This window comes from Mauremys reevesii, linkage group 19 (assembly GCF_016161935.1).
Source record: "Mauremys reevesii isolate NIE-2019 linkage group 19, ASM1616193v1, whole genome shotgun sequence".
NCBI lineage: Eukaryota > Metazoa > Chordata > Testudines > Geoemydidae > Mauremys > Mauremys reevesii.
Window position 1 is genome coordinate 5,739,593 of NC_052641.1, and position 26,461 is coordinate 5,766,053.

The window sequence follows — 26,461 nt, forward strand, 5'->3', positions numbered from 1 at the left end:
TATGCCGGCAGAAAAGGGCTATTGCCGCTGGTGCAGCCCAGCGGGTGAATTCAGCTGTTCCGGCGACAGGGCTGTTTTGCCATTGTAACAGCATCTCCGATCGGGCTGCTTGTTGAAGGGAGGGACACCCGCTGGCAGGGCGGAGCTGACCTCGCTCGTGTTTCCCCGCTCAGGAAAGGCTCCCGGTGCTGGAGGCGATTTCCTAGCGAGCCACAGAGCCCGGCCCAGGGAAGCGGACCCGCAGCTACAGCAGGGCGGACTGTTCCCTCCCCCACCGCAGCCGCAGCCTGCTGGGTCGCGGCTACGGAGCCTTTCCGGGCGGTGCCCCGTGGGGCTCTCCCTGCCGGGGCGAGCCGGGCGCTGTGCGCAGGGCCCCGCGCCGGGGGAGCCCGGCTGGGCTGGGCGGGAGCCGGCCGAGCGCAGCGCCCCCTGCCGCGCACACAGTGAGCGGGGCCGCCGGGCGGCGGGGACACAGCGCACCCCACGGGCGCCGCGGCTCCAGGCGGGAACCCCCCCGGCCGCGCGCACCTGGCCGGCCACGCCTCTCCCCCGGAACCGGCCGGCCTAGCCATGACGGAACTGCTGTCCAATGGGCGGTGCCGCTCGGGCGCGAAGGGGCGGTGCCGCCGCCGCTGCCCAATGGGCGGGCAGGGGGCGGGGCCGCAGGGCGGGAGGCGGCCGGCGGGTGGCCCGGTGCCTGGCAGTGCCGCCCCGCAGCCCGCGCCGCGCGCACCATGGAGCCGCCGCTCTCCTCGCCCGGCGGGCCGGCGCTGCCCGTGTGGAAGCGGGAGATCCTGGAGCGGAAGCGGGCCAAGCTGGCGGGGCCGCCCGCGGGCGGGGAGCCGGAGCCGGAGCTGGAGCCGGGCGGCGGGGGCGCGGCGGGCCCGGCGCCCCCCGAGGAGCGGCTGGTGCTGGCCGACAGCCTGGGCCCGCTGCGCGAGAACCCCTTCATGCGGCTGGAGAGCGAGCGGCGGCGGCGGCGGCAGGGGCTGCCCGGGGGCGGGCGGCGGGGCGCGGGGCGGCCGCTGCAGGAGCTGCTGGAGCTGTACAGCGCCGTGCCCGGCATCCGCACCATCCGCGCCGACAACATCCTCATCATCGAGTCCCAGCCCGACGCCGCCGCCGCCTGCTTCGCGGCCGGGGAGGGCGCCCGGGACCCGCCGCCTGCCGCCTCGCCGCGGGGCCGCGACCCGCTCCGGGACCTGCTGGCCCGCAAGGGCTCGGCGCTCACCGAGATCCGCGCCGCCCAGGTCTTCGTCTACGAGCCGGTGGAGCCCGGCCAGGCCGGCAGGGTCAGCCGCCTGCTGCAGAAGTTTGACCAGTGGCCGCGGGGCCGGCGGCGTCGGAGCAGGGACGCGGAGCCAAACTCCCCTGTCAGCCCCCCAGCCCGGCCGGCCCCGGACTCCCCGGCCAGCGCCGCCGCTCCCCGGTCACTCCCGGCCCCGGGCTCCCCGGTCAGCCCCCTAAACCACTGGGCGCCGGGCTCTCCGGTCAGCGATGCAGCCCCCCAGCGGGTCCTCGGTCCTCCGGCCAGCCCCCCAAACCGCCGGGCCCCAGGCTCCCCAGTCAGCGCCACTGCCCCCCGTCCCATCCCAGGCCCTCCGGCCAGCCCCCCAAACCGGCGGGCCCCGGGCTCCCCAGTCAGCACCTCTGCCCCCCGTCCCATCCCAGGCCCTCCGGGCAGCCCCCCAAACCGGCGGGCCCCGGGCTCCCCAGTCAGCGCTGCAGCCCCCCGTCCCATCCCAGGCCCTCCAGCCAGCCCCCCAAACCGCCGGGCCCCGGGCTCCCCGGTCAGTGGTGCAGCCCCCCAGCGAGTCCTCGGTCCTCCGGCCAGCCCCCTAAACCACTGGGCCCCGGGCTCCCCGGTCAGTGGTGCAGCCCCCCAGCGGGTCCCAGGCTCTCTGGCCAGCCCCCCAAACCAGCGGGCCCCGGGCTCCCCGGTCAGCACCGCTGCCCCCCAGCCGATCCCAGGCCCTCCGGCCAGCCCCCCAAACCGGCGGGCCCCGGGCTCCCCGGTCAGCGCTGCAGCCCCCCCGGGCACCTCCCAGGCCAGCGGCTTCCTGCACAAGATCGGCTCCAACTCCTTTACTGTCACTCCCCGGGGTCTGCGGCCAGGCAGCTGTGCCCCACTCACCAATGGCCCCTTGGAGCACAGTGCCAGCCCAGGGGACAGGAGCCCGCGTGCTAAGGTGCCTCCGGTGCCATCGCCAAGCGTTTCCCTTGCCAGAGACAACACGAGGCCAAAGCCGGAGAGGAGCAAAGAGATCCAGCCACCCCAATCCAGTGCCACCCCCAGCCCTCTCCAGCCGCTCTCTGCATCTGTCCTCAGGGACGGGGGCTCCTTTGAGATCCGCCCAGCCCCCAAGCCAGACCTGGCCGCCATCCCTGCCCATGATCTCCAAGCACAGGCCCTGGCCAACCTGCGCCTGAACTCACGGAATTCCTTCCTCTTTGTGCCCCGCCGTGGCGGGGGACACTGTCTGACAGAGCCTGCAGGGGCCCTGTCACCCTTGAAGCCTGAGTATGAGCAACAGGGGGAGCCCATAACCCCCCCACAGGCTCCTCAAGAGCTTTTGGTGCCTGTGACTTACATTGATGATGATATTGTGGAGCTGGACGCTGGGGGCCTGCCCCAGGAGATGGGCCCAGATGCAGGACTGAAGGACTCAGAGCAGCCCCAAGAAGCTACCTCAGCCCTGGGGATGGAGGCTTCTGCTATACCCCTGTATAGACCCCATCCTGCCTCCTCTGCCCTGCAGCAGAGAGGCAGCAATACGTTCACCATAGTGCCCAAAAGGAAGCCACCCAACTCTGGGGTGGAGGTCGACAGTGGAGCCAGCAGAACCCAGCAATCAGAAGAAGAAGACAATGAGGAAAGCAGAAGCAAGGGCAAAACCTCGGGGAGCCCTGATGCACCCCAACTGGATCTTGGGCCGCTGCTTAAAAAGCGCTATCCCACTGTGAATGAGATTGAGGTGATCGGCGGCTACTTGTCCCTGGAGAGGTCCTGCATGAGCAAGATGGGCTCTCGCCGCAAAAAGGTAACCTGAAGGGAGTGCCAAGGCCAGCTCTGCTCGGAAATGTGACTCCATGCCTTCCCCATGTGTATCAGGCGCGTGGTCCCAGCTGCTGTGTGTGTGGTAGGAAGGCAACAGAAGTGGTAACAGCTTCTGCTCCTGTTAGCCTTCTGAAGCCGGCACAGCCCTTGGGAGACTGAGAAGCGTTCTGTTCCATTACGTACATCCTCAGAATGGGAGACAGCCCTCGGGGTGTGCTACAGTCACTTTTCAGAGCAAGACTGCATTTCAGATGTTGTCTTTTAAACAGAACGAATTGAGAACGTTCACGAGAATGAGTAGAAGGTGAGGTGTGTCAGATGGCTAGGTGGGTTGAACCTAACTTTTTTTCCCATTACTGCATGCAGTGGCTAATGTGCACTGTAGCTCTGCACTTCCCTCCATGTGTTCACTACCTAGCTGCTGTTCTGTGTAATGAGGCGACACAAACTTGGCTTCTTGTCTGAGTTAATGAGGTCTTGTTAGTGGCTCAGGGATTAGTAGGGCCACACTAGACAGAGCTTTGGGATGTCAGCAGCAGCTTAACTCCTCTTGAAATTAGACCCCCTGTGCCTTTTGTTTAGGATGGAATCTGTGTACAGCTTTGAATAACTCCAAGAAATACACATGCCGGTCTGGACTGCTGTCAGATGGCTTTGAAAGACATAGTGACTGCCAGATCTTCTCACCATTTGGGAGCTGACTTTGCTCTTGTGAGGCTGGGATTCAGAATCGTGCTTTGTGCATATTTATGCACGTGTAACAGGCATAGTTATATTGATGTAATCGTCTAGACAGAGGAGCAGGCTTGAACTGTTACAGCATCTAATACTAAAATACATTGTTGTATTGCCTAGTAGTTAAGAGCTTATAATGCCACTGACTTGTAGGTTTGAAACATGACACTAAATGCCTTTTGTCTCTACCAAACCAAAGTGGGAATTACAGCAGGAATACATCGCGCTAGCTAAACCTCTAACCCTAACACAGACTTAGAGGGAAATAATCCACAGGGTGGCCCAAGCAGGTGTAATATTTAGAGGAAACTTCTGAACTGGATGAATTGAATGTGGAAAGTTGGCTAGGGAGTACAGCCACTTTGGTCTTTGTCACTGTTTAATGTTCATTGTGCTGGACAGCGTACGGTGGCACAAACTTATCAGCTTACAGAAGACTTAGGAACTTCAAAGGGACCTAACAAAGTTCAATGAATGGACAGCAGAATGACATGAAACTCACTGTTGATAAATGCAAAGTAACATGTACTGGAGGGAATAACCTGAACTACTCAGACACAGAGCTAGTCTCTAAATTAACAACTCAGGAGAGAGCTCAGTGAATATCTCTGCTTAATGTACAGTGGCAGTCAAAAAAGCAAACTAGCTGATGTACAAAACATGCTAGAAAATGATACCTAAAGGCAATGCAATAGTCTCAGAAGTCAATAATATGCCCTTATGTGGAATGTTTGCAGTAAAGTAAGCTTACGCCCTGCTGCAAATGTTTTAGTAGAGGCAGGGGTAGTCAATAGGCGGACCACGGGCCAAATCTAGACTGCCAGATGCTTTTGAACAGTCCTCAAAATCTTTTTATTTACTTATTGTTATTGTCTCTGGAGTCTGTACCTTGACCAAGAAATTTGGACCTTGACAAAAAATAGTTGACTGTCCTTGCCCTGAGGGGTTGAGTACCCCTGAATTAGAGGATGGGGGTGGGTGCCTCAGAGATGGTGATAAAATTGACAAGGCCTGGAGAGACTTACTTATGGTTAGAGACTGACAAGACTGGGATTGAAGAAGAGAGGAATAAAGGGGTCGTGAGAGGGGCATAAAACAAAGCATAGGAGAGAGGGTCAATCAGGCACTCCAGTTTACCCTTTCCTAATACAAGAACAAAGGGACATATGGTGAAATTGAAAGGGAATAAATGTATATCAGGAAATAACTTTCATAATGCATAGCTAGCCTGTGGAACTCCCTACCACAATACAGTATCGAAACAGAGCGTGTACAAGGATTTGGAAAAGGACTGAGTACTTGTATGGATAATGAGAACCGCCAGGGATAACTTTAATGTGTTAAACTCTCCTGCTTCATGACATAAGCTAACCAGTACCAGAAATTTTCCCTGTGGACAAGCTATTTCATAATCTCTTCCCCCCCCCGCCCTCTCTGAGGATCTTTTACACCTTCCTCTGAAGCATGTGCTGCTAGCCACTGTCAGACAGGATACATGGCTGTACAGATCACTGATCTGGACTGGTCATTTCTGTGTTCCTATGAATGTATGTGGTGTCTAGATCTTGGAGGTTTCTGCTGTTGACAGTTCAGTTATCAGCGAGTTTTGGCTCTTTGCTTTTGATGACTACAAACTAGCAGTGTATCTGAACAAGAGCAAACCTCCATCTCTGCTGCTAACTTACCAGTAAGGAGGTTGCTCACAAGACAGTTGTGTCAACTTTATCACTTGCAGTTTATGGAAGAACAATTTATTTCTTTAGATGTGTAAGCTCCATTCCTCGGTGCCACCCATAAACATTGACAAAGGACTGGATGTAGCTAGAGCCACCTGAGCTCTCACCCTCCTTACCAGGGAAGGGGGGAAATGTGCTTTGTACTCTGCCCAGGAGGTTAACAAATCCAAGCTGAGGCTGCTGCAAGTCCCAAAATTTGAGCCCCTGTCAACAGCTCCCTCTCATTTATATTGAAGGAGCGCAGCACCTCTGATATCAGCTCTGGCTGTATATTACAGGGGGAGAGTGCATCTCAGCACCTTGTGTACCAGTGGATTCCTCACCATGGGCTATGGAGAGCTGTATTTTCTTGGTTCTTGCTGCTTTTTCAGGAGTCCTGGCTTTCCATGGACTGGAGGTCTGTAAAAGCAGTAGGAAATAAACAGAAAGAACCAGCTTAGCTGCTGCTTCTGCGGGACACACAGCTACATAGGAGTCAACCGGAGTCACCTTGGGGGCTGGTGCAAGAAGGGCAGCATTGTGTACAAGGAGAAAGGCCTGAGCAGAGGAGAGGAACAGAGCAGTCAGCAGCGGGAGATGTTTCACCAAGGCCAAAACTATTACCACGCTAAAAGTACCCAGATATGTTCCCAGCATTCCCCTCGCACGTAAGCAACTACTGTTGCTGCCACAGGGCTGTTACTTTTCATTCAGAGTCGTGAAGGTTGGGGGTGGTGGTGTATAGGTTGGAGAACCCTTAATTATAGAGCAGAGATGGATAGATAGACACAGAAGCCCACACCACTGCGCCCTCGTGGTTTAGAGGACAGGTTGCCTCAGTATAGTCCCTTTCCTGGCAGTAGTTTGGTTCCATGTCTAGCATGCACCTTCTCCTGGTCCCTGTAGTGCTTTGAACACGTCATAGATCTGCATTGTCACTGGTGCCTGTGGTAAGCATTCCTTGGCACCATGGGCATGCATGTTTGCATGTCCAATGTCATGTCTTCTCCCTTTGTAGGAACTTACAGACCTCTTGATCTTTTCTTAGACCTTGAGCTCTCTGCTCCTCTCATTGTCCTGTGGATCTTGAATCATTTTTGTAGCTCTTCTGAGCACGCTTTCCTGTTTTTCAACACACTAGAAGTAAGGCTGTTTTAGTCATGGGTATTTTTAGTAAAAATCATGAACCGGTCACAGACAGTAAACAAAAATTCACGGCCCATGACTTTTACTATATACGCCTAACTAAAACCTGGGTGGGGGGGCCGCGGGTGCTCTGCGGGGAATGGTCTGGGAGCGCCATGGGTGCTGGAGGAGGGGTCCTGGGTGCTGCGGGGGAGGGCAGTGGCCTGGGACCCCCACTGGTGCTGGGGGGTTGGCAGGGCTGGCAGGGGCTCTGGGTGTCCCTGCAGCTCCTAAGCGGCAGAGGGGCCAGGGGGCTCCACAAGCACCGGCTGCGCAGCTCCCATTGGCTGGGAGCCACAGCCAATGGGAGCTGCAGGGGCAGGGCCTGCAGGCGCCCGCGCGCCCCTCCACCTAGGAGCTGCAGGGCCATGCCAGTGGCAGCCGGGGAGCCCCCCACCCTAAGGTAAGTGCCCCCTGCATCTCCCAACCTCTAGCCCTGAGCCCCTTCTCACATACACCCAAACTGCTGCTGCTGGCCAGGGGCTACCCAAGCTGGGCGTCCCCTGAGCCAGCACCAGCCACTGCAGAAGTCGTGGAAAGTCACAGAATCCAAGACTTCCTTGAGAGACTCGCAGCCTTAACTATAAGGAATGGGCACAAGGCCTGGACGTGGTTTCTAGGAATGCAGGTAGAGTGACTTCCTTTTTAACAACTTATAGTAAACGTGATCACAGTGAAATTCTGCTTTTCCAGTGAATGGTTTGTGTAGGAAAAGTCCTTCTCCAGGAGAGGAGCCTCTCTCTGACTTTGAAGTGATATATTTTTTCCTGGTAAACGTGCCCTTCCGTGTGTCAGCTGTGTTCGCCATGCAATCTGACGGAGCTGTTTGTTTAGTGTTAGGTTTAGTTTAATGAGTGATACTGAAGCAGTAAGAATGGGGCCTGCATTACTGTGCCCGCTGTGGAATGTGCAGACACAGGCATGGATCTGCAGAGTGCCTAGAATCTCAACAGCCTGGTTCCTGCTCTGACGTGTTTTACAGTCAGATTTGTGATTAGCTGCTCTCGTTCCACTTGCTGGCTGCTAGGAGACTGAGTACCCTTCCTTGTTGCCACGCTGTCATCCATGCCCAAAGATGGCAGAGTGCAGTGCTCAGCTGAGAATTAGACCACCCTTTCTCTTCCTGCCCCAGACTGGGGGAGGGGGGCGGGAAGGGGGGATTTACCCAGGGGCTTGTTTATCTGCAGTTCTGTTTTTCTCCTGATTCCATAGAGCTTGTTCCCCTGAAATAAAGGCTGAGGCCTGTGAGATGACCCTACAATAACAAATGTGTCGTTTTGGGTGCCGCATATGTGCAGGATCTGGCACACGCGAGTTGTTTCCTGTTCCTGTGCAAGGGTCCTTTAGGCCTTACCCAGGCAGTTCCGAAGTGCAGCAAACGAGTTTAGAGTTGGATGTTTCAACCCCACTTGGCTCTACTTGAGCCCTCATGGCTTCAGGATGCAATGTACCAAAGTGCCACGTGGCAAGTATCCTGCATCTGAAACCACAAGTCGGGCTGTCTGCTCATCCAGCCGGCTCACCTGTGAGAGGCTATGGCGAGGAGCAGACTGTGTGTGCTGGCTGAGAGAGGAATTAACTAACTTGATTATTCTGGCAGGCCGGGGGGCAGAGGCTTATGTGGTGGTCTCCTGTCCTTAGCAGGTGGCTTGTCCTTTCAGTATAGGGTGTCTCCGCATGCCCGGGGCCTGGAAGTGGTACAAGGACCTAAACAGACTAGCGGGCTGTTCCGAGAATGGCAACTTCAGGAGGGAGAGCTGGGCTTTGCTGCAGGGTGTGGGCCCTCTGGGCTTTGCAGGGAAGGGAGGGATATTGAATATCAAAAGCCTAGGAGATAGTGGGGTAAAACCTATCCCCAGTGAGCTCATGTGACCCAGTCTCTCTCTCAGGCTGGTCATCTGCCAAAGCCAAGATACAAATCTAGGTTTCTCTCAAGCACCTGATCGTTGTCATGTCTGTGCTAGTTGGCAGCAAGGATTGCAGGCTGCTTAAGAAGGGGGAGGCCTCTGTGGGAGGGGGATGCTAGTCTTGGTTTGAAGCTTTCCTTTTTCCTCTGGCTGCGAGGCTGCCTGTAGGTCGTGGTGTAGAACCTGCTGTGTGTTCAGAGATTCGTGTCTCCAGCTCTGGAGCTGCGCCCTGAGTCTTAGGAGGTGCCTGGTCCCCAGTGAGCATCCAGTGCTCAGGGGTACTGTTGGAGCGCCTGTCTCTAGCTGTGCACCAGGCCATTTGAGGCTTGGTAAGTGATGAGCAGGACTCGGATGGCTGGAGAGCCAGCAGAGGTCTCAGCGTTAGTGTGGCTTGCCCTGTTCTGCTTTGCATAGTGCGGAGCTTGCGGCATTGGATGAGTTGCAGCCAGTTACAAATACAAGAGAGAGATCCTTCGGCTATGAAACTATCTAAACCCAGTGCTTTCCTGCTGCTGCTTGTGAAGGGCTCTTCTTGGTGATAGTCTCCCTGCAGACATGCATGTCACATTCCAACCTGCTGCATTTTCTAATGTCACTGCGCTGCTTAAAACGTGGTATGCAAATATCCATTTAAAATTAAAAGGCTCTTCAACAAAAATGCTCCCCTTCATGGAATGAGGAACAAGCATTTTAAGGACCATGCCATGTAACCCTGCTCAGAGCAGGTCTGCCCAACGGTGCTTCGACAGTCAGTCTGCCCTTCAGTTGCTCTACCACAGCGGTTCTCAGACTGGGGGTTGGGACCCCAAAGTGGGGGTTGCAACCTCATTTTAATGGGGTCACCAGGGCTGGCGTTAGACCTACTGGGGCCAAAGCCCGAGCCCCACTGGCTGGGCAGCAGGGCTCAGGCCAGGGCAGCGGGCTCGGGTGGGTTTAGGCTTCGGTCCCCTCTCCTGGGGCCATGCAGTCGTCGTTGTTGTCAGAAGGGGGTTGTGGTGCAGTGAAGTTTTAGAACTGCTGCTCTACCAGGTATCCCCAGCAGAACTGAATCAATGGGACATGCGGGAGCTGTCGTCCCGGCCAGGTGCTGGCAGCCACAAATGAAGCACCGTTGTGCAGACCTGCTCTGAGCAGAGTTACGTGACATGGTTCTTAAAACACTGGTGGCTTCCTGGAGTCCTTCCTGCAGCTCGTAACGCCAGTGGAGCTGAACCGTTGGTAGCAGTGTTCCCTCCAACCCTAGTGTACGTGTCCCCCTCTGCATGATGGCGCCTCACTGAGGGCGATATGAAATGTGACCTGCTCCAGGAATGGATTCCTACCATTGCTCTGCTGCCTTGCAGGCTCCAGTAAAGCTGACTATGGTTCCCATTACTGCTGGGAAGAACACACCTACCGCCTGCAGGGACAAGGCTGTGATAAACACCAGCGCAAGAAGTGGATTGTAAAGCGGAGTGATGAATGGGCTCTGTGGTCAAAGTCCTGTTTCAGGAGAGATCCAGTCCCGGGTGGGCAGACTCCTGCTTTGCTGATCTCTGTCATCTTAGCCAGTAACACCAGCTGTGGGTGTGTAACTGCAGTGTAGACACCCTCTGAGTGCCTTTCCCAGACCCAAAGGAGCGCTCTGCGTCGCTTGAAAGCTTCTCTCTCTCACCCACCTCGTCCCTCTTAGTCAGTAGTGAGCCAGATGCCTTCTCGCAGGAGCAGCCGCTCTCCCCACTCTGCTCTAATGCTGCTGTTCCTAGATTGTGATGAGAGAAGGGAGAGTTCATGAAACAGGCACCATGCTGCAAACCACAGCCAGCCCCTGGCTCTTGGGCCTAGGGCACAGTGGGAGCGGTGCACTCTGCCTTGGTTGGCTTGGAGGACGGAGAGGAAAGGAAAGGGGGTATGTTGCTGTGCTCGCTCCCCTCTGCCAGAAGGAGGGTTACTGCAGCCCCAGGAGTAGCCTTGGGAAAACACCCCTCTAATAAAGAGCAATTAAGATGACTGTCTGCGTTCTATAAGAAGGGCTATTGCCCTTGATCTGCCCACAATGCCCTTCTCTCTGCCTGCCCCGCGAGGAGCTGTTACACGAACAGGAGGCTTCTCTTTCGCATGGGCAACTTGTGATGCTCACTGTGGCTCAGCAAGACCCTGAGGCCAGAGCTGGCTTGGAGTGGGGATTCAAAGGCCCTGGTGCTGCTGGATTGCATCTAAAAATATCTCTGATCTGTGTCCTTAATCCCTGTGCTGGATCAGACCCTCCTGCTGTTGGAAGAGGTTGGTGCGCCCGCTTCAAGTGCTCCATTTAACTTGTTTTTTACAGAATTTCTCTCCAGTCCCTAGTATCGGCCCTCCCCAGGGGGCTCAGAATCCCTGCATTGGCATGAGTGCAGGCAAGTAGGAACCTCTTCCTTGCCATCTGCGCATGTAGGAAACAAAGTCAGAGGGTCAACAAAACCCATAGCTCTTATGTCAGCAAAGAAAACCCGAATGCAACTGCTGCAGGGCTGTCTCTTAGTCTGCGGCTAGCTCCAGTGTGTTGCTGCTGGTCAGCCTCTACAAGTGCAGCAGGGTGAACACTGACCTACTGAAAAACAACCGTTATAAAAGCCAAATTCCTGCTCCTGTGCAGTGGGTTGAGGACATGCCACTAAGCTGCAGTATAATCCCTGGGCGGGCCGCATGTGTGTGGCTAGCTGTTCCTGGAGAAGTGAAACCTTTATCAGCCGCACCTTATGTCTTGGGGGAGATCCCGGGTAAAGATAAAGACAGTTTGAATCAATGAGATTCCTGGTCTGCTCTCAGTCCTTTCGATTTGTATTGGGCATGCCACAGGGAGTGCCATTCTCTTGGCCGAGAGCCAAGCGCTATTAGCCTGCAGTCAGCTGAGCAAGGCCTCTCACAGGTTCTGTTCTGAGACACACCGCTAGGTTTCATAAGCAAACGCCTCAAGAAAACCGTATGGCCCACAGCTAAAGCAGCAGGTCTGAGGACACACCTGGGAGCTTCCAATGCAACTTGGGAGACTCATTGCCTTCCCCATTAGGGAAGCATCTTTCTGTTTTTTTTTGTAGAACAAACATCCAGCACATCGATTCTGGAAACTCTCCAGTGAGATTAGTCTATTATTGCCGCTCTCTAAACCTCTTTTTGAGGGAACCCTCTTTCAAAATGCTGAGACCCCGGCACCTGTCTCCTTCAGTTCTGAACACTAGGAGAAGCTCCTTTACAGGATAGGAAGGGGATTCTGTTCCCAGTATTTCCTAGAACACAGGAGGCCTCCATTCCATTCTAGGTCTGAGAAGGCTCAGGCTCATCTGTTGATGAAAAGTCAGAATGGTGACCTTCTTAGTCTCCTTCACCGTAAAGGAGCCGTTTGGGGTGGTCTCCCTCATGGTTGTGTTCTTCCTTATACCCATCAGCCCAGCACACGTGGAGTACCTCAGACTGGCCCACAAGCCAGGATCCTCCTTTACCGGTACAGAGATCTCCACTTCATGCCTGTCTATGGCATCAAGAGTCTTGGGGCTTGTCCGCACTTGAAAGTTCATTTGGATTAACGTTGGGTGTGAAGTGTTAGTGCCATAGTTATTCCAGAATAACTCCATGTGTGGACAGGCTCCTGGCCAGGATAGCAGTTCACTCTGCATTTGGATGAGATCTGTTGTTTGGAAGTGGGGAAGAGGGAGCTGTGTTTGTGCAACTTGCAGACATTACCTACATTAAACGGGTAAGCTACTAACTCAGCTGCTGAAGACATTGGTGCAGTTTCCTTCCTGCAGATCTGCAGGGGAGTTAGTCATTCTCCCGAGGCGTGGTGAATAGCTACGCTGCCTCACGCTTGCCCGATGGAGCTGTGAGGCTGTTGGAACACAGCCTGGGCTGATAATTGAGAGTGTGCTGAGTTCTGGAAGAACTCTACTTCCTGATGCCCTTGATGCCTCTCTCCTTGCACTGCCTCTTCTCACCCGGAATTTGAAACTCTTCCCTTACGTGGAGTTTAATATTTCGAGTCTGGGTGCCTTCCTCCCACCTGCCATGTGCTTCAGTGTATTGATTACACAGAGCAGCTTTGTAAGGGGAGCTTCTCTCGTTGAGCAGCATGGCGTGGGAACCGGCGTCTGATCCTACAGACACTCTCCTCTGTCAGCCGCCCAGCGCTCCCTGGCATGCTAGCCAGGGTAAATTTTGGGGTTACTCTATGCAGGTAGAAACACTGACGCTCAACTGATGGGGCAAAAGAGTGTTAGTCACTGAGCAGAACTTGCCTTGGCAGACTCCTGTGGGATGGCATCATAGTAGCCTAGCACGGAGTAACTAACTTCACACTCGCCCCTTCCCTGCCTCAGCAAAGAGTAGGACAGGAAAATGCTTGTCCAGCTTTATGGGCAAAATAATCCGGGAAGAGCCCTTGCAGGGCCCTGAAGCGGCTGCTGGAGGTGCGGGCCTAGTGATGCAACCTGTAACCTGTGATGGTAGAACCGGTTCCAGGCTCCCCTATCCCCACATTACTGTGGGCTTCCACCAGCTAAGACACGGAGCCTGGTTTTTCAATCTAGAATGAGATTGAACCATCTGTCCTGTCTTCTGTGTTTGAAACTGGAAAGGTTTAAATCTTGTGACAGCTGTTCTTAGATCCCCCTTCTAGTTGGGCAAAACCCCTTTCCAAGAAGGTAGAGGGCCATAATCTGGATGGCTCTCCTGGGACCATTGCAAATGCTCTGCTACCACAGGGCTGCTCCTAGGGATGTAAAACTCCCAGCTTCTCCAAGGCTGTTCCAGGCTTCCATAGATGAGGTTCTACCAGCACTTGGCTGCTCTATAATCACCATACTTGTGTCATCACCTGTCATGGTAACACAACCTCCCTGAGGCCTTCTGACAAGTAACCCCGGGAGGACTAACCTCAGTGTCTCTAGTCTGCATGAAAACCTTCTTGGCATGTGTCACAGACCAGACCCTGGGACTCCATGCCCCAGCCTCATAACCAGTCTCTTGAGAATGACCTGTTTAGTGTGCTGGGTCCTTTCGGCACCAGCAATCCCTGTTCTCTGCAGCGAATCCCGCCCAGCTAGGCTCCTGCTGGAGGCTTGTACTGTGCTCCTTCCAGGAGCAGTGCTCTCAGGGAGCATTTACCACGACACAGGCAGCCTTTTCAAAACCAAGGTACCCGTTTGTTAGTCACCTGGTTACATAATGTGATAACCTCTGCCTGTCTGTGCCGCAGAAGGACTAAGTCATAGTCTGCCCATAGTCAAACCAGTGCCACGGTGAGCCGGCCAAGCTGTGATGGACTCCATCTCCTGCTCTCTTCCTTGTCGGTCTTCTCAGGGTTTTCTGCTGTTAGGTGTGGCTGGTTCACTCATTGGTTGTTTTTGTCTTGCTGGATGCTCTGTTGATTTGGGGTCTGTTTCAGCCAGTTGTTTTGTGACCCTGTTCATTCCCTCCAGACAGCCAGGTGACACCCCAGACCTCCTGCCAGCTGCGCTGTTTAAGTAGGAAACTTAAACTTTTTTCCACAATGCAAAGTGCAGAGGGAAACTGAGGCACGCCTAGGATTCGTACAGATACTTGAGAAAATTCTCATTTTGTCACAGGTTCCGGTGCGATTCACAATGGGACTGCATTGTCCCTGGCTGCTGAGCAAGTAGGTGGCATGGCAGGCTGGTGTCAGTGAAGGCTCCCATGTAGTTACATGCCCATACGTACAGAACTGTCTGTTCTGAGATGCTTTGTTCTCGGGTGTGGCGCCTGCCCTTGCTCTGTCACGCGTCGCCGTCCAGCTGGCAGGAGCTGACACAGTGTTGAAGTGGGGAGTCTGGAACTGAGAATTTGGATCAGTACCTCCCCCTTCGGCTCTGTTTGTACTGCACCTCTGAGCAGTCCGGAGCCCCTGTCCATCTGCAGGAGAGGGCCTAGGAGGGGGATAGGTGCAGAAAGCCAGGCTGGGATCGTGGTGGTATCTGGACTTTCCATGACATGGCTCCAAACTGCTTCCCCTGCAAAAAGCCCAAGTAACAGAATACACTCCCCTGCTGCGACAGCTCTGAGATAATGGACAGCTTTCACTGCAGACCTGCTTGTGAGACTGAGTCACTGCCCTGCTTAGCACTGGGCCAGGTGGGTGAGGTAATAGTCCAGTAAAAGATAACTTCTGTGGGTGAGAGAGACGAGCTTTCCAGCTTGCGCAGAGCTGACCCGACTCTGCCACTGCTCAGCCCTGTCAGTACCGGTGAGGGATTGTGGTTCCTGCCTCTGGAGAAGCATGTCCCATCCTCCATCCCATCCCTGGACTAGCAGGTTTAAACTAGCTGACTAGATTTCAAAGCAACCCTAAAGCTTCTTCAGACATATCTCCTGAAGTGTTGGCTTGCTTCGGAGCAGCCGCTAGCTGTCCCTGGTTAGACCTGGATTCAGAATCCCATATGGAGCTGTGAGATGTAGTAAACGTGCCGAATGTTACGTTTTGTGCAGCCCATGCGGTGGACTGGCGAATGCCTGAGCAGACCGTAAAGCTGAGGCTTGGGCAGGGCGGCTGTGACACACCCTGCCTAGAATTAACACTGAAGTGTGGTTGGGACCCTGGCGCGTTCACCCGTTCAGCACTGCCCCAAACCATGGGGCTGGATTTCTTCATAGATTAAAAATTGTTGTTGGATCCATGTGTGTCTGTTATGCTGCCTGCAGGCACAACCTACGCCTCCTTGGGATCAGACTGTGCTCTGTTCTCGGTACTTTGGAAACCTTGGCGAGTAAACAGGTTACTTGCCATGGATACAAACGTCACATGGCTTACCAGCACCGTGTGCCTCCCTGAGAGTCCTGCCTCATTCTCACCACTCAGTGGCGGACGGCTTCCATCCCTGCATGAAGCATTACTGCTCAGACATGTTTCTGTCTAGGACATGGCGTTTGTGGCATGGGGCTGGGTAAAGTAATTGGTGAAATGAAACCTTGAGACATCAGCACCTGCAGTTAAGATATGAGTAGAACTTGAGTCAGCTACACCAGCTGTGGAGCACCATTCTGCTCCCATCTGCTAATGGTGCCTCAGCAACAGGGGGTTTCACAGCTGAAATGCACAGACTGGTGCGCTCCTGTGACTAGGCCCTGAGTACATTTGCCCTGGGAATAAAATGAAGCAAGCTGGCTGCTGGTGCCTTTCGACTTCGCTTCTGAAGCCTGCGTATCCCAGGCAGAGGCTAGCTAGAGGCTTTCCGTTGTGATTCCACGATCTAGAATCCGCTTCCTGCATCACTGGTGTGTGTGTGAACACCTTGTGAAGAATGTGAGCTGTTCTCTCCCCAGTCCCGCCTTTCCTGGGGGTGTAAGGCTGAGATAAGCCTGCACGACACTCCCTTTTTTCTTTCTAGCCATAATGTAACCATCATGAGCAAACTGCAGAAGGATAACTTTATTGCTAGACACCTGCGGCGGGGGGGAAGAGATCACACTGTTCTTGGAAATACTGTCTGCAGCTCCGAGTTTAGCAAATAGATTTACAGTCTCTGCTTTAGAAGGCCCAGTAAGACTCCGGGGGCCGGCAGTGCTGTACACTAGTGTAATCTCTGCTCTGTGCACCAAGCATGCTGCACACCCCAGCCTGCCTAGTAGTCATGGTATGGTGCTGTGCTGGCTGAGTGCTACCCACAATGGGGAGCTGCACAGGGGGGCTCCTCTTTTGGAGAGGCCAGTAGCAGGGTCAGGGTTGTCTCTTGCTCTCATCTGTTTAGTCCTGTTTCCTTGAGCAGCAGCTGGAACGCGCCGAGCACAGGCAGGCCGCCTTAGCCGCAATAGGGAACTCCCACCCCTGTCCCGTCTCTTTGCTTCTCTTCAGGGTCCCAGAGACTCTGGCTTTGCTCATTGCACCTGCTTGACGCACAGCCCGTCTGTGAGAGCCCGTTCGGAGCACATGGAGCCACTTTGCCTACAGAGGTGAGCTTGAATCTTAACCTCCCCTATCCCCAGTGACTTTCTGGGGGGGCTACTTGTGCTGTGGCCACACTTGCCCTGGAGTTGGTCCTGCTCACTGACCTTCCATAACAGGCGTGTGGGCAGGAATCCAACGCCCTGGGTTGGAGGAAGGTCAAAGCAGCTGGGCTGTGCCTGGCTGCCAAAATGCTGCTCAGCTGGCCAGAAGCAGAAACATGTTGCAACACGGGAAAGTCCCAAGTCTGGTAATGACTCCCAGGAGCCGATGGTGTGAATGCAGGTGCCTGGGGAAGTCATTCTGCTCTTAGCCCTTAAGGGTGAATGTCAGGCCCTGGCCGGCAGGCTGCTTGCATGTGTGTACAGTGAGTGCCCAGCATTCCCTTAACCCCATCTTCCACTTACTGGCTGCTGTTTCCCCGGGGTCAGGAACCCTAACAAGGCTCTCTCCCAGCGGAATCAGCCCTACCGTTCCTTGAGCCTAATTGTGAAGGGCCCCACTGCTACTAGCTCCATCGATCTCCCTAAGACCATCTGCTTCCTGGAGGATTTGAGTGTCCCTCCAGTCCACTCCGTCTCTGAGGACTGCCCCACCACAGGCCTGTATCTCGGCAGTTCTCGCACATGAAGCTGTGGCAGGGCAAGTGTAGCACTGGGGTGGGAAGCAACAAGCGAAACCAGGTGCTGCTGGTGTGGTGTGTGCGGCGATTGCCTCTCCTAACCGATAGGGCTGTAAGGGGTGATTGGAAGTGGCTCTCCGAGGACCGGATTCTTTGATGGGTGAAGGTTCTGGCACTCTGCCAGACGAGGAGGGGTATTAACCGGGTGTCCTGCCCAAATTCCAACTCTGATCATTGGGCTGACTTAAACTTCCTCTCCTTCCATTGGGGTTGGTGCTCTCTGCTCTCAGTTCAGTGGGGGAGCGTTGCCCTGGGCGGCTGTGCTGCTCACGGGCGAGAGGAGGAAAGCTCGCGTATGTGGAGCTTGTCGGCTGCTCTGGCACTTCCAGAGCAGAGACACTGGGGAGCAAGGGTCAGGATTATGTCAGGGGATCTCATGGATTAACTGAGCTGGAGGGCGGGGTTTAGGGGAATACACTGGGAACTGAATGAGCTTGTTTACATAGCACTGTTCGTGGGTGAGCAGCTGCAGCGCCAAGCCCAGTCCTGTGCAGTGAGGCCACTGTTTGTTCTGCATGGGTGGCTCGGAGCTTCTCAGCGGGGTTGGAGGGGAGCCCCTCCGGGTTCCATAATGTGGCTTGTTCGCCGTGCATTGCTAGTCACCCTGCATGCTGTAACGGACACTAGTGAGGTGGCATCAGACACCCTGTCTGCGTGGAGGTGTCTCTCTGGGGTAACTGCATTGTCTGTGTTACCCTAATGCAGATGGGCCGCACCTGCCCCAGTGGGGCTGGGTCATGCGGTAACATGGCAGTTAGCTGGGGCAGCCTGCCCGTACGAGGGGTGTGGTGTGCACCACCCTCGGTGGGCTCCAGTGCAGGAAGAGAGGAACCCCCAGGCTACCAAAGCAAAGGCTGGCCAGCACCGTTCGTCTTGCAGAGCAATTCCTGTCTGTCGCTAGGGCTCAGCTCCGAAGAGTCCTGCCGCCTGAGGTGAAGGGGAACCAGTCAGCCTAGTGTCCAGTCCAGGCAGTCCTGCCGGACGCTCCTGCCCACCCCCAGCCTCAGGGCGGCTCAGGAAATCTTCATGTTCTGCTGCTTTCCGCTTACTCCTTGGGTTCTGCCCTCCGCATGAACCCGCTCTGCCCTCCACGCTACTTACTGCTCCTCGCCTAATGTCGACTGTGCCCCCGAGGTGACGCCCTTGGGCCCTTTCTGAAAGCGCCCCAGGAACAGCCCCGGTCCCCGGAGTGCTGCAGCTGCGGGCGTTTTTGGCCACTGTTTCCTCTCTCCTCAGTGTTCTTTAGGCCACTTAGGGCACCTTCAGTCTTGCACGAAGTGGCTTGGCACCGTGGCTAGTCTGTCTGCAGCTGTTCTTTCGACATGGAACTATGCTTGGATTTGTTCAGCTGCCTTCCAGCAGAGTCAATGTCCCTCTGTCCTTGCCAGCTCCAGGTTAATCGCTGGAGCCTGGCACCGCTCCTCCCCTTGGGATCCGGCATGTTCAGGAGCAACGCTGGCCAAGCCTCAGGTGCTAACTCACTGGATCTCTGAGCAGCCGGATTGTGGGGTAGGGCTCTGGAGCGTCTTAGGATCACTGAACCCAAATGTGGGATGGAAAATGCCCGTCTCCAGGCCAGTGCAGGATTGTTCTGGGGCACAGCTCCTAGTGTGGGAACTGTGGTACCCCGCTGTGCTATCCTGGATCTACTCGGGCCATCTAGTCAGTCTCCTGCCACTGGCCAGGTCCTGAAGCAGGAGGGTTCCCATCCCTTCCCAAACATCTGCTTGTCATAACTGGCTGAATGTCAATAGCGGATGTTGTATTCTAGCTCCCTCCTTCTCCCATGCCCCAGTGAGAGGCCATCTGGTCCCTGCTCAGGGCCTCCTTTAGCACACCTGTTTACAATTGCTGTTTGTGCCTGGGGAGACTGGGTATGTGTTGCTGGTTAGCACGGGGACCAGCCTCATGATGCCAGACTCTGGGTACACCAATGCCATCCCCTCCCCTTCAACACCTTCCCCTTCAGCCCCAGGCTCCAGGGGTCAGTCAGCTATTTTGGGCAGCCGTGAGTCCTGTGCTGTGGAGCGGGGTGGAGGGGCTCCCCAGTGGACAAAGAGCTGGCATGTTTGGTTCTGACCTCACTGCCCTGGCTGCAGGTGGCATGTTGGGGTGCAGAGGGGCACATCAGACGTGGAAGGGGCAGCGGCTGTTGCAGGCTGTGCTCAACTATCCCCAGCAGCAGTGGGGTCCCCAGGGGACTGATGCCAGCTAGTGGGGTTAGGGTAACCCCCAGGCTGCTCTGCCCGGGGCGGGGGCAGAGAATCAGGAACTGGAACTGCGGGTTGGTCTCACCTCTCCCGGAGGTTGTGTGGGGGTGGGGAGCCATCCGGTTCCAGAGGCTGCCCTAGGCTCAGGCAGAGCCAGTCAAGCCCTGCCCTGCTCTCCCTGGGGCTCCTTCAGCCCAGCAGGGAAGGGGTAGCAGGTGCTGGGGGTGCTCCTGGCCCATATCAGAGCTGCCCTGGGCTGAGGGGAGGCAGTTGGGGGGGGGGGAGGCACTGCCCCCCCCCCAATAGCTCCAGCGATGATTAGAACACTTCAGCTTAGAAACCTGAGTGCAGCTAGGGAGCTGTCCTTGTGACCAGTCTCCGGGCAGGTTGGAGTCTGGACACGATGCCCTGCTTGCCTGGAATGGCTGAGCGGGGATGGACTCTCGCTATCAGCTGGCTGCCAGCTGGTGCCTGCTGTGCTTCCAGAGCGGTATATCCCACGTAGCTTCCCAAGGGGCAGAGCCTCTGCTGGGTGCACTAGCCTACGAAGGCCAGGGCAGCCTGCCCTCCATGGAGTGGCCCTCATGCCACCGCAGCTGGAAGCTGCTTTTCTCCATTCTGAAACCTTGCTGGGAAGATGCAGGTGCCTCTGGTGTCCCGTGCTGGCTCAGGCTAAGAACGGGAAGGGCAAGGCTGGTGTCGTGGGAGGAAAGGGGGGTGCCAGCCTATCGCCTGTTCTTACTGGCTAGCAGTAAGGTCCCCTCCTTGCCCCCATGGCTACTATGATTGGGGCAGGGATCTCCGCTGCTTCCGGGTCTCTCTTTTGAGATTCCCGCCCCATGAACAGCTCTGGTCATTGCTGCTGGGAGCAGGAGCAGAGATAATTGGATCAGACTCTTAGTGCTTCCTCTGCTGCCCAGAACTGCATTGGGGAAACTGACCAGAGCCGCCTGTGGGCACGTTGGGGACCAGCCGTGCAGCGGGTCTCGCTGGGTTCTAGCCAGCAGTTTGGCCTGGCAGGAGCTGCCAGCCTCCCCTTCCAGGCAAGGGCATTGTTGGGCTCTGATTGCGAAGGATGTGGCCATTTCCCCATTGCTCACTGGGCTGGCAGAGCCAGGGAGCTCCTCATCCTGCAGTTGGACAGGCCTGTGGGGCCTCAGCTGCTACGTTGGGGGCAGGGAGGGTGAGAAGTGGGGGAGACAGGTACCGTTTGGTGGGCGTTACCCTGGGGCTCTGTTCATGGCTGGGTCCTTTTCCAGCCTTGCTGCGAGTCCTGCATGTGATGGGGCAGTTGAGTGCCTGGGTGGAGACGAGGTCCCAGGCTTCTCTGTGGTGAGTTGCCCTGGATGTGCATTTCCATCATGCTGGCAGTTGCTGTGAGACGGGGTTGAGGGAGCTGTAGGTGTCTGTCTCTGGAGTTCAGACCCCTCTGTAGCCGGGGGTGACTCTGTGCTGTGGGAGCTGAGCCCCCTGTGCGTGGGGAGGCACTTCCTGATGTTTGGAGCAGGGGGGGCCTGTGGAGGGGGGGAGTCCCAGAGGACTGGGTTGCTGCAGTGCACTGCATGCGAGCCCCCCGGCCAGAGCAATCTGTAGGGGGAAGGGATGCTCCTTGCAGGGAGCTCTGAAGTGATGCTGGGATTTGAAGGGTGGGTTTGACCCAGAACCTGTTCGGTGCTCTGGGGCCTGGCTTGATCTGAGGGCTTCCTCCTTGGTGGTACCATGACAGGCGAGGAGCCCGTGCTGAGAGCCCCTGGCCCAGGGAAGGGGAGCGGGAAGCCCAGGAGGGGACTCTGGGCTGCACATCCTGCTCCAGTTTGCTCTCTAGATAGTGCTGTGAAGCTGGGAGGGTCTGTGGGCGAGTCGGGGTTCAGGTGCATCTTAAACCAGGAGCAAAGTCAGAGCACCTGTCCTGGCACTTTGCTGGCGTGGGTAGTGGCGGCTCTGTGGCCTGGTTCCCAATGCCTCTCCTTGCTCTTCTCCAGATGAAGATCTCTTTCAGTGAGACGAGCCTGCAGACCACGTTTGAGTACCCTTCCGAGAGCTCGCTGGTGGAGGAGGAGGAGGAAGAGTCTGCCTCAGAAGTGGAGGACGACGAGGAGGACAAGCCCCCTTCCCTGTTCATTCCACGCCCGACCTGCACCATGCACGCCAACGTGCCCAGCTCAGGTGAGCCGGGCAGTCTGTCACCAGCCTGTTCCTGCTCCAGACCTGCCTACGGGCAGGCTGAGCTGGCAGTGCTGGCGCCTGGGGACTCACCAGGGTTTAGGCAGCACCCACTTGGCGTCGGTGCTCTGCAGCCAACCCAGCAGGACTGACCCCGCTCCCAGATCAAGGCAGGTTGGGGAGCAGCTATAGGCAAATGGCTGCAGGGCTCCTGAAGTCCCTGTGAGCAGCCTAGCAGGAGTGGGTGTTAAAAGGAATTTAATGTGGACAAGGCCCAAATAGGGGGAGGGGAGTCCCAAGCTCCTCCCCTTTGAGTGGATTGTGCAGTGTCAGCGCTTGCCCTGCTGCTCCCCCTCTGAGTGTAACTGCAGGGACATCTGCAGAGGGGGCAGCTGCAGCCACTAGACCCGGGCAGAGCCCCACCCTAGGGGCCCAGGCCTCCACTAGCCCCCAAATGACCCCCTGACAGGAGCCTGGCAGTGAATCCTCTTCCCGTGTGGGTTGGGTGACGTGGCCCAGAGGAAATCCCCCTTTTGGGGGAGGGGGGGAGCAGCTGGCTGGCTGCTGGGGTCCTGCTCTGGTCAGTAACTCTGACGTGTCTGTCTCTCCTCCATGCAGGTTTCTCCAGCTACACTCCAAAGCACTCCGTGGAGTTCAGCAAGTGGCAGGAGCAGGAATACGAGGAGCAGCCTGCCAGTGCGGCCGGGCCCCTCCTGAAAGAGGCCAATCCCCCAGGGAACCAGGTCATGGTGAGCGTTCTGAGCAGAGGTGGGCGGGAGTGAGTGGGGGGTATGTGGGGTCATGTGCCCCCCCAGATTGCTCAGTCACATTGTGTGGCGGGGCCCCCTCCCTGCAGGGCTGGTGAGCTGCGCTGGGCAGGCAGAGGCAGGATGAACAGCTTTGGGTGGGGGGGCTGCTTTCCAGGAGGGGTAGACTGCGGGTGAGGGGAGCGTGACTGCTGTCCTGGGGTTGTGCCCACCTCACAATCAGCAGACACGGGTTGTCTGTGGTTCAGAGCAGTGCTTTCCTGAGCCCATTTCTTGTGGTCCGGCTCTTGGCCGAGCACTGAAGTGCTGCCACCAGCTGGGATGCAGAGGAGAGGGGGAGATCCTTCCACGCCGAAACACTGCGTTGTGGAGCGGAACCAAGGGTCAGATGCTTCCGCTGCAGCCAGTGGCCTCCCGCTGCCTGTATGCATAGGGGAGACTAATGCAGCTATCAGCTTGCGTGCCTTCCTCTGGGGACTGATAAAGCACATTCAGCCTAGAACTGGGGCCTGGCCATCGGCCACTGCCGTCCCAAAGCATGGGCACCCCCGGCCATAGGACTAGCAAGGCTTCCGCTCCCCAACTCCTCTCTTCTCTCCTGTAGCTTACCCCGGCCGATCACCGTGGCCTCTCAGACTTCAGCAGTGAGCCTGCCCTGTACTTCTGACTCCTGGGCCATTGCACCTGCAGCACTCCTGCCGAGCAGGGAACCGGGCAGCTTCCCCTGTGTTCTGTTCTCAGCGTCCTCGGCTGCGCTTCGTGGGATGGAGACTTTCTGAAGCCCCACAGAAACTGCCTGCTGGCCCCAGCCCACTCCACCTTGTCCCTGCAGGGGACTCGATGACTCTGGGCATTTCGGGAGAATATTTGCACTGGATTCTGGGGGACACCTGCTAGTTCCAAGGTAGCTGACGTGTTCTGCCAGTGGCCTTACACATTCCTCCTTCGAGAGCAGCTGCCAATAGACTTCTGAGAGTGACTTAGTAAGAGCAAGTCTCTAGCCCCTTTCTCCAGCCAGAGTGGGCTCTAGAGAGGCTTGGAGACTCTCTTCTCAGTGTGGAAAGTCTCTGCGGTGTGAGCACTGAGGGATCTCCAGGGCCGTCTGCGAATCAGGTTAGCAGTTGGACTCAGGAAAGCAGCTGTGGTCTGGGAGCTGCATGGCGACAGGAGCCACTGCTGCCACTTTGGTGTTCAGCTTGGAGGCTGTTGGAGGTTAATAGCTAAGTCCCAGGCCAAGCATGTTTCTTGGCCTGATCCACAGCTGTTGTGGGCCAATGAGGCAGCCTCGTTGGCCGAAAGGGGTGGTGCACACACTGGGGGTGGAGCGTGGTAGGAGAATGGGCAAATTGTTCTCGCTGCAGATCAGTAGGAGAATGATGGATAAAAGCTGGAGTGTCCCCAGCCTGCAATGCTGGTTTGCTCCCTATGGGCAGCTGGACCTGCATAACTTGGCCCCTTGAAAGAGTTCCCAAGCACTGGCGATAGCTTTGATCTTCCTAGCTCAGCTCTTGGTGTCCCAGGCTCTAAGCACGGTCACTCTGCTGTGGTTTGTCTGTTCTCCACGGAGCTGTGGTTGGCTTGTGAACCTGAATGCCATGTGCTGGGCCCGAGCCATGTCCAGTGCCTGTGCTCCCGGCCCCGGGGCAGACTCAGAATGGAGAGCTCACCTGCTTTCCAAGTCAAACTGCCTTGTTAAATCTGCACCTGGCCTTTCTCACTCCTCTGCTCCAACGTGCAAAAGGGCCATTCCTCTGCTTTCTTCCACAGGGGCCTGAACAAGGAATATGCTGTTCTCTAGGGGGTTTATAATTCCCCTCCACTAACTGGTAATGCAGGCCAATATGCAATGCAGTCTGCTAGGCTCTCACTGCTGGTGGACACATCTCGAGTACTGGAGACTCGGGGTCAGAATAGCGCTCTCTGTGAATGACCAATGTTCGTGAGCTGCTAATGGGACTTGTGCTCCTGGGGTTAAAGGAAATGTGGCCAGCACAGAGCTGGCCAATTTGGGCATTGTGATCGGGAGGGCGGTATCTGAGCCCGCCACCTCCTCCAAAGGACCACGCTCCTGTCTTTTTGATTTAAATCTACTGATTTATTTGTCTGACTGTGTCCAATCAAGTTGTCTCTGATTGTGTCTGAATGGAAAATCCTTTGTGTACCTTGCACTTGCCTTGATAATAGTGTGTACAAAGCAGAAGGGGAGGGTGTGTGTCTGTGCCCTCTGGCATTCATGGCCAGAGGTTTGGCGGTGCCAGCCCCCTGCCCCCAGTGACCTAACTGGGAACTGCTACTTCTGAAAACTCAACTGCTCCCCTGACACTTCGCCAGGTTTGCTGGAGGAGCCCAGGACCCCCCACCCCCATTTCTGCCATTGTAACACTTTGTGCTTCCAAATTGGATGAAAGGACCCATGTGACTCTCACGTGTGGTGGTGCCTGGTGATTTGTACTTTGGAATTACAGAAATTCAAAAGAACTTTCTTGGTGGTTTGATAAATGGGATAAATTTATAAGTATCATGGCAGTGAGCCAGGCCTCGGTGCTGATGGTTGGCCCTGCTAGCCAGGGTGAGGTGTTCAGTGAAATACACACACTGCTGAGGTAAGAGCAGGAACCTGAGAGACTCTCTTCATTCTCAAAGGGTATTGGGGAGGGGGGGCAGCATATGCTATTGTCATTGGGGGGCCCCCAAGCCATTTAGGAGGAGGAGTGGGAATTCTTACCGGCCGCACCCTGGTCCAGCTGCCAAACCCTAAGCCCGCTGATGTGCACGGTAATTAGCCACCTGCTGTGCTACTGGCAATGGACAGCGGAGCCTTTCCCCATAGGCCAGAAGAGCAGAGGAGGGTTTGGGGGAGTTAGTGACCTGGGTAGGATCTTTGAAGGGGCTGCAGCTTGGAGAGCCTCTAAAGCAGAAAAAGGGCCTGGAAAGATCACCAGGCCAGACCTCCAGCGCTGAGTTCAGAGCCCCCTGGTTCCACACCTGCAGCGCAGATGGTCTGCAGCAGGTGCCGAGAAGGAATGAGGGATGACTGGTGAGCAGGGTGAGGAAAGGAGCAGATTCACCTGGCCCAGAGGGGAGAAAAACAGGAACTGTGGTGCTGGCCCAAACCCTGAACTTGCCTCCTTTGTGTCACACCCTCCAACTTTTCCCCTGTCTCCTGCTTCCCACACAGTCACTCTTCACCGTGTGGAAAGGGGAGCCCCACGGAGAGCTGGGACAGCATAAACCAGTGGCTTTCAAACTGGGGTACGTGAGCTCTGGCCAGGGGGTATACAAGAAAAATCCTGTAATGGGGAACAACACGTTTTCTTTTGTAAGGCTTGTGCCTATGAATAGATAGGGGCCGATGCAGCAGACTGCGTTATTTGGAAAGGTGTATGCAGCCTAAAATGTTTGAAAACTACTGGCATAAATCAAACTGCATTTAATCTGTAGTTACCAGGGGTTCTCAAACTGGTGGTTGGGACCCCTGAGGGGGTAGCAAGGTGTCAGCCTTCACCCCAAACCCAGCTTTGCCTCCAGCATTTATAATGGAGTTAAATATATAAAAATGTGTTTTTAATTTATTAGTGGGGGGGGGGGGGTGTCGCACTCAGAGGCTTGCTGTGTGAAAGGGTCACCAGTAAAAAAAAAAGTTTGAGAGCCACTAGCTATAGGGCAGGGGAGCGTGGTAGCAGCATTCCTGGTAGCTCACAAATGCTTGGCTGGAACAGGGCAGATGTTTCTGCCATGGACCAAAGTGTGACCCTGTTGAAATCTCGTTCAAAGGGAACCCCCTGAGGAGGTGCTTTCCTCCTCTTCTGCTGACCAGAGCAGTCCTGCTGGAGACCGTTCCTCGGTGCTAGTCCTTGGAACTTCCCCTGGAGCTGCAGCTCAGCAAAACCTCCAGCCAGGGGAAGGAAGTTGCTTAGTTGAATTTTAAGTTAACGCACTGACCTGGCCCTGACTCCAAGTCTGACCGTGCCAGGAGCCATGTCAGCCAATCACCAGTGCTCTGCCCGTGACTTGCATGCTGCTGTTTTACAGGTACGAACAGATCCAGTGACTCCAGGGCAGATGCACAGGGCGGGGCTGCATGCCTAGTTCCCCCTCTCAGCCAAAGTCTTGTTTTGGGGGGGCCC

The 26,461-nt window shown here is 56.0% G+C and overlaps 1 protein-coding gene across 1 annotated transcript; it reads left to right on the forward strand.

Moving 5' to 3' along the window:
- Positions 1-720: 720 nt before the first annotated feature.
- TPRN (taperin) lies at positions 721-24,955 on the forward strand. Its single transcript, XM_039506746.1, has 4 exons — positions 721-3,041; positions 21,387-21,570; positions 22,186-22,316; positions 22,939-24,955. Exons 1-4 carry the CDS (start codon positions 735-737, stop codon positions 22,999-23,001), a joined length of 2,685 nt encoding a protein of 894 aa, XP_039362680.1. The 5' UTR covers positions 721-734; the 3' UTR covers positions 23,002-24,955.
- The last annotated feature ends 1,506 nt before the right edge of the window (positions 24,956-26,461 follow it).

Excerpts from the sequence above, each read along its gene's own strand:
- TPRN (XM_039506746.1), top strand. The coding sequence starts at position 735 with ATGGAGCCGCCGCTCTCCTCGCCCGGCGGGCCGGCGCTGCCCGTGTGG. Across the intron at positions 3,042-21,386 it reads TGGGCTCTCGCCGCAAAAAG|ATGAAGATCTCTTTCAGTGA; the intron begins GTAACCTGAAGG and ends GCTCTTCTCCAG. Across the intron at positions 22,317-22,938 it reads CCCCAGGGAACCAGGTCATG|CTTACCCCGGCCGATCACCG; the intron begins GTGAGCGTTCTG and ends TCTCTCCTGTAG.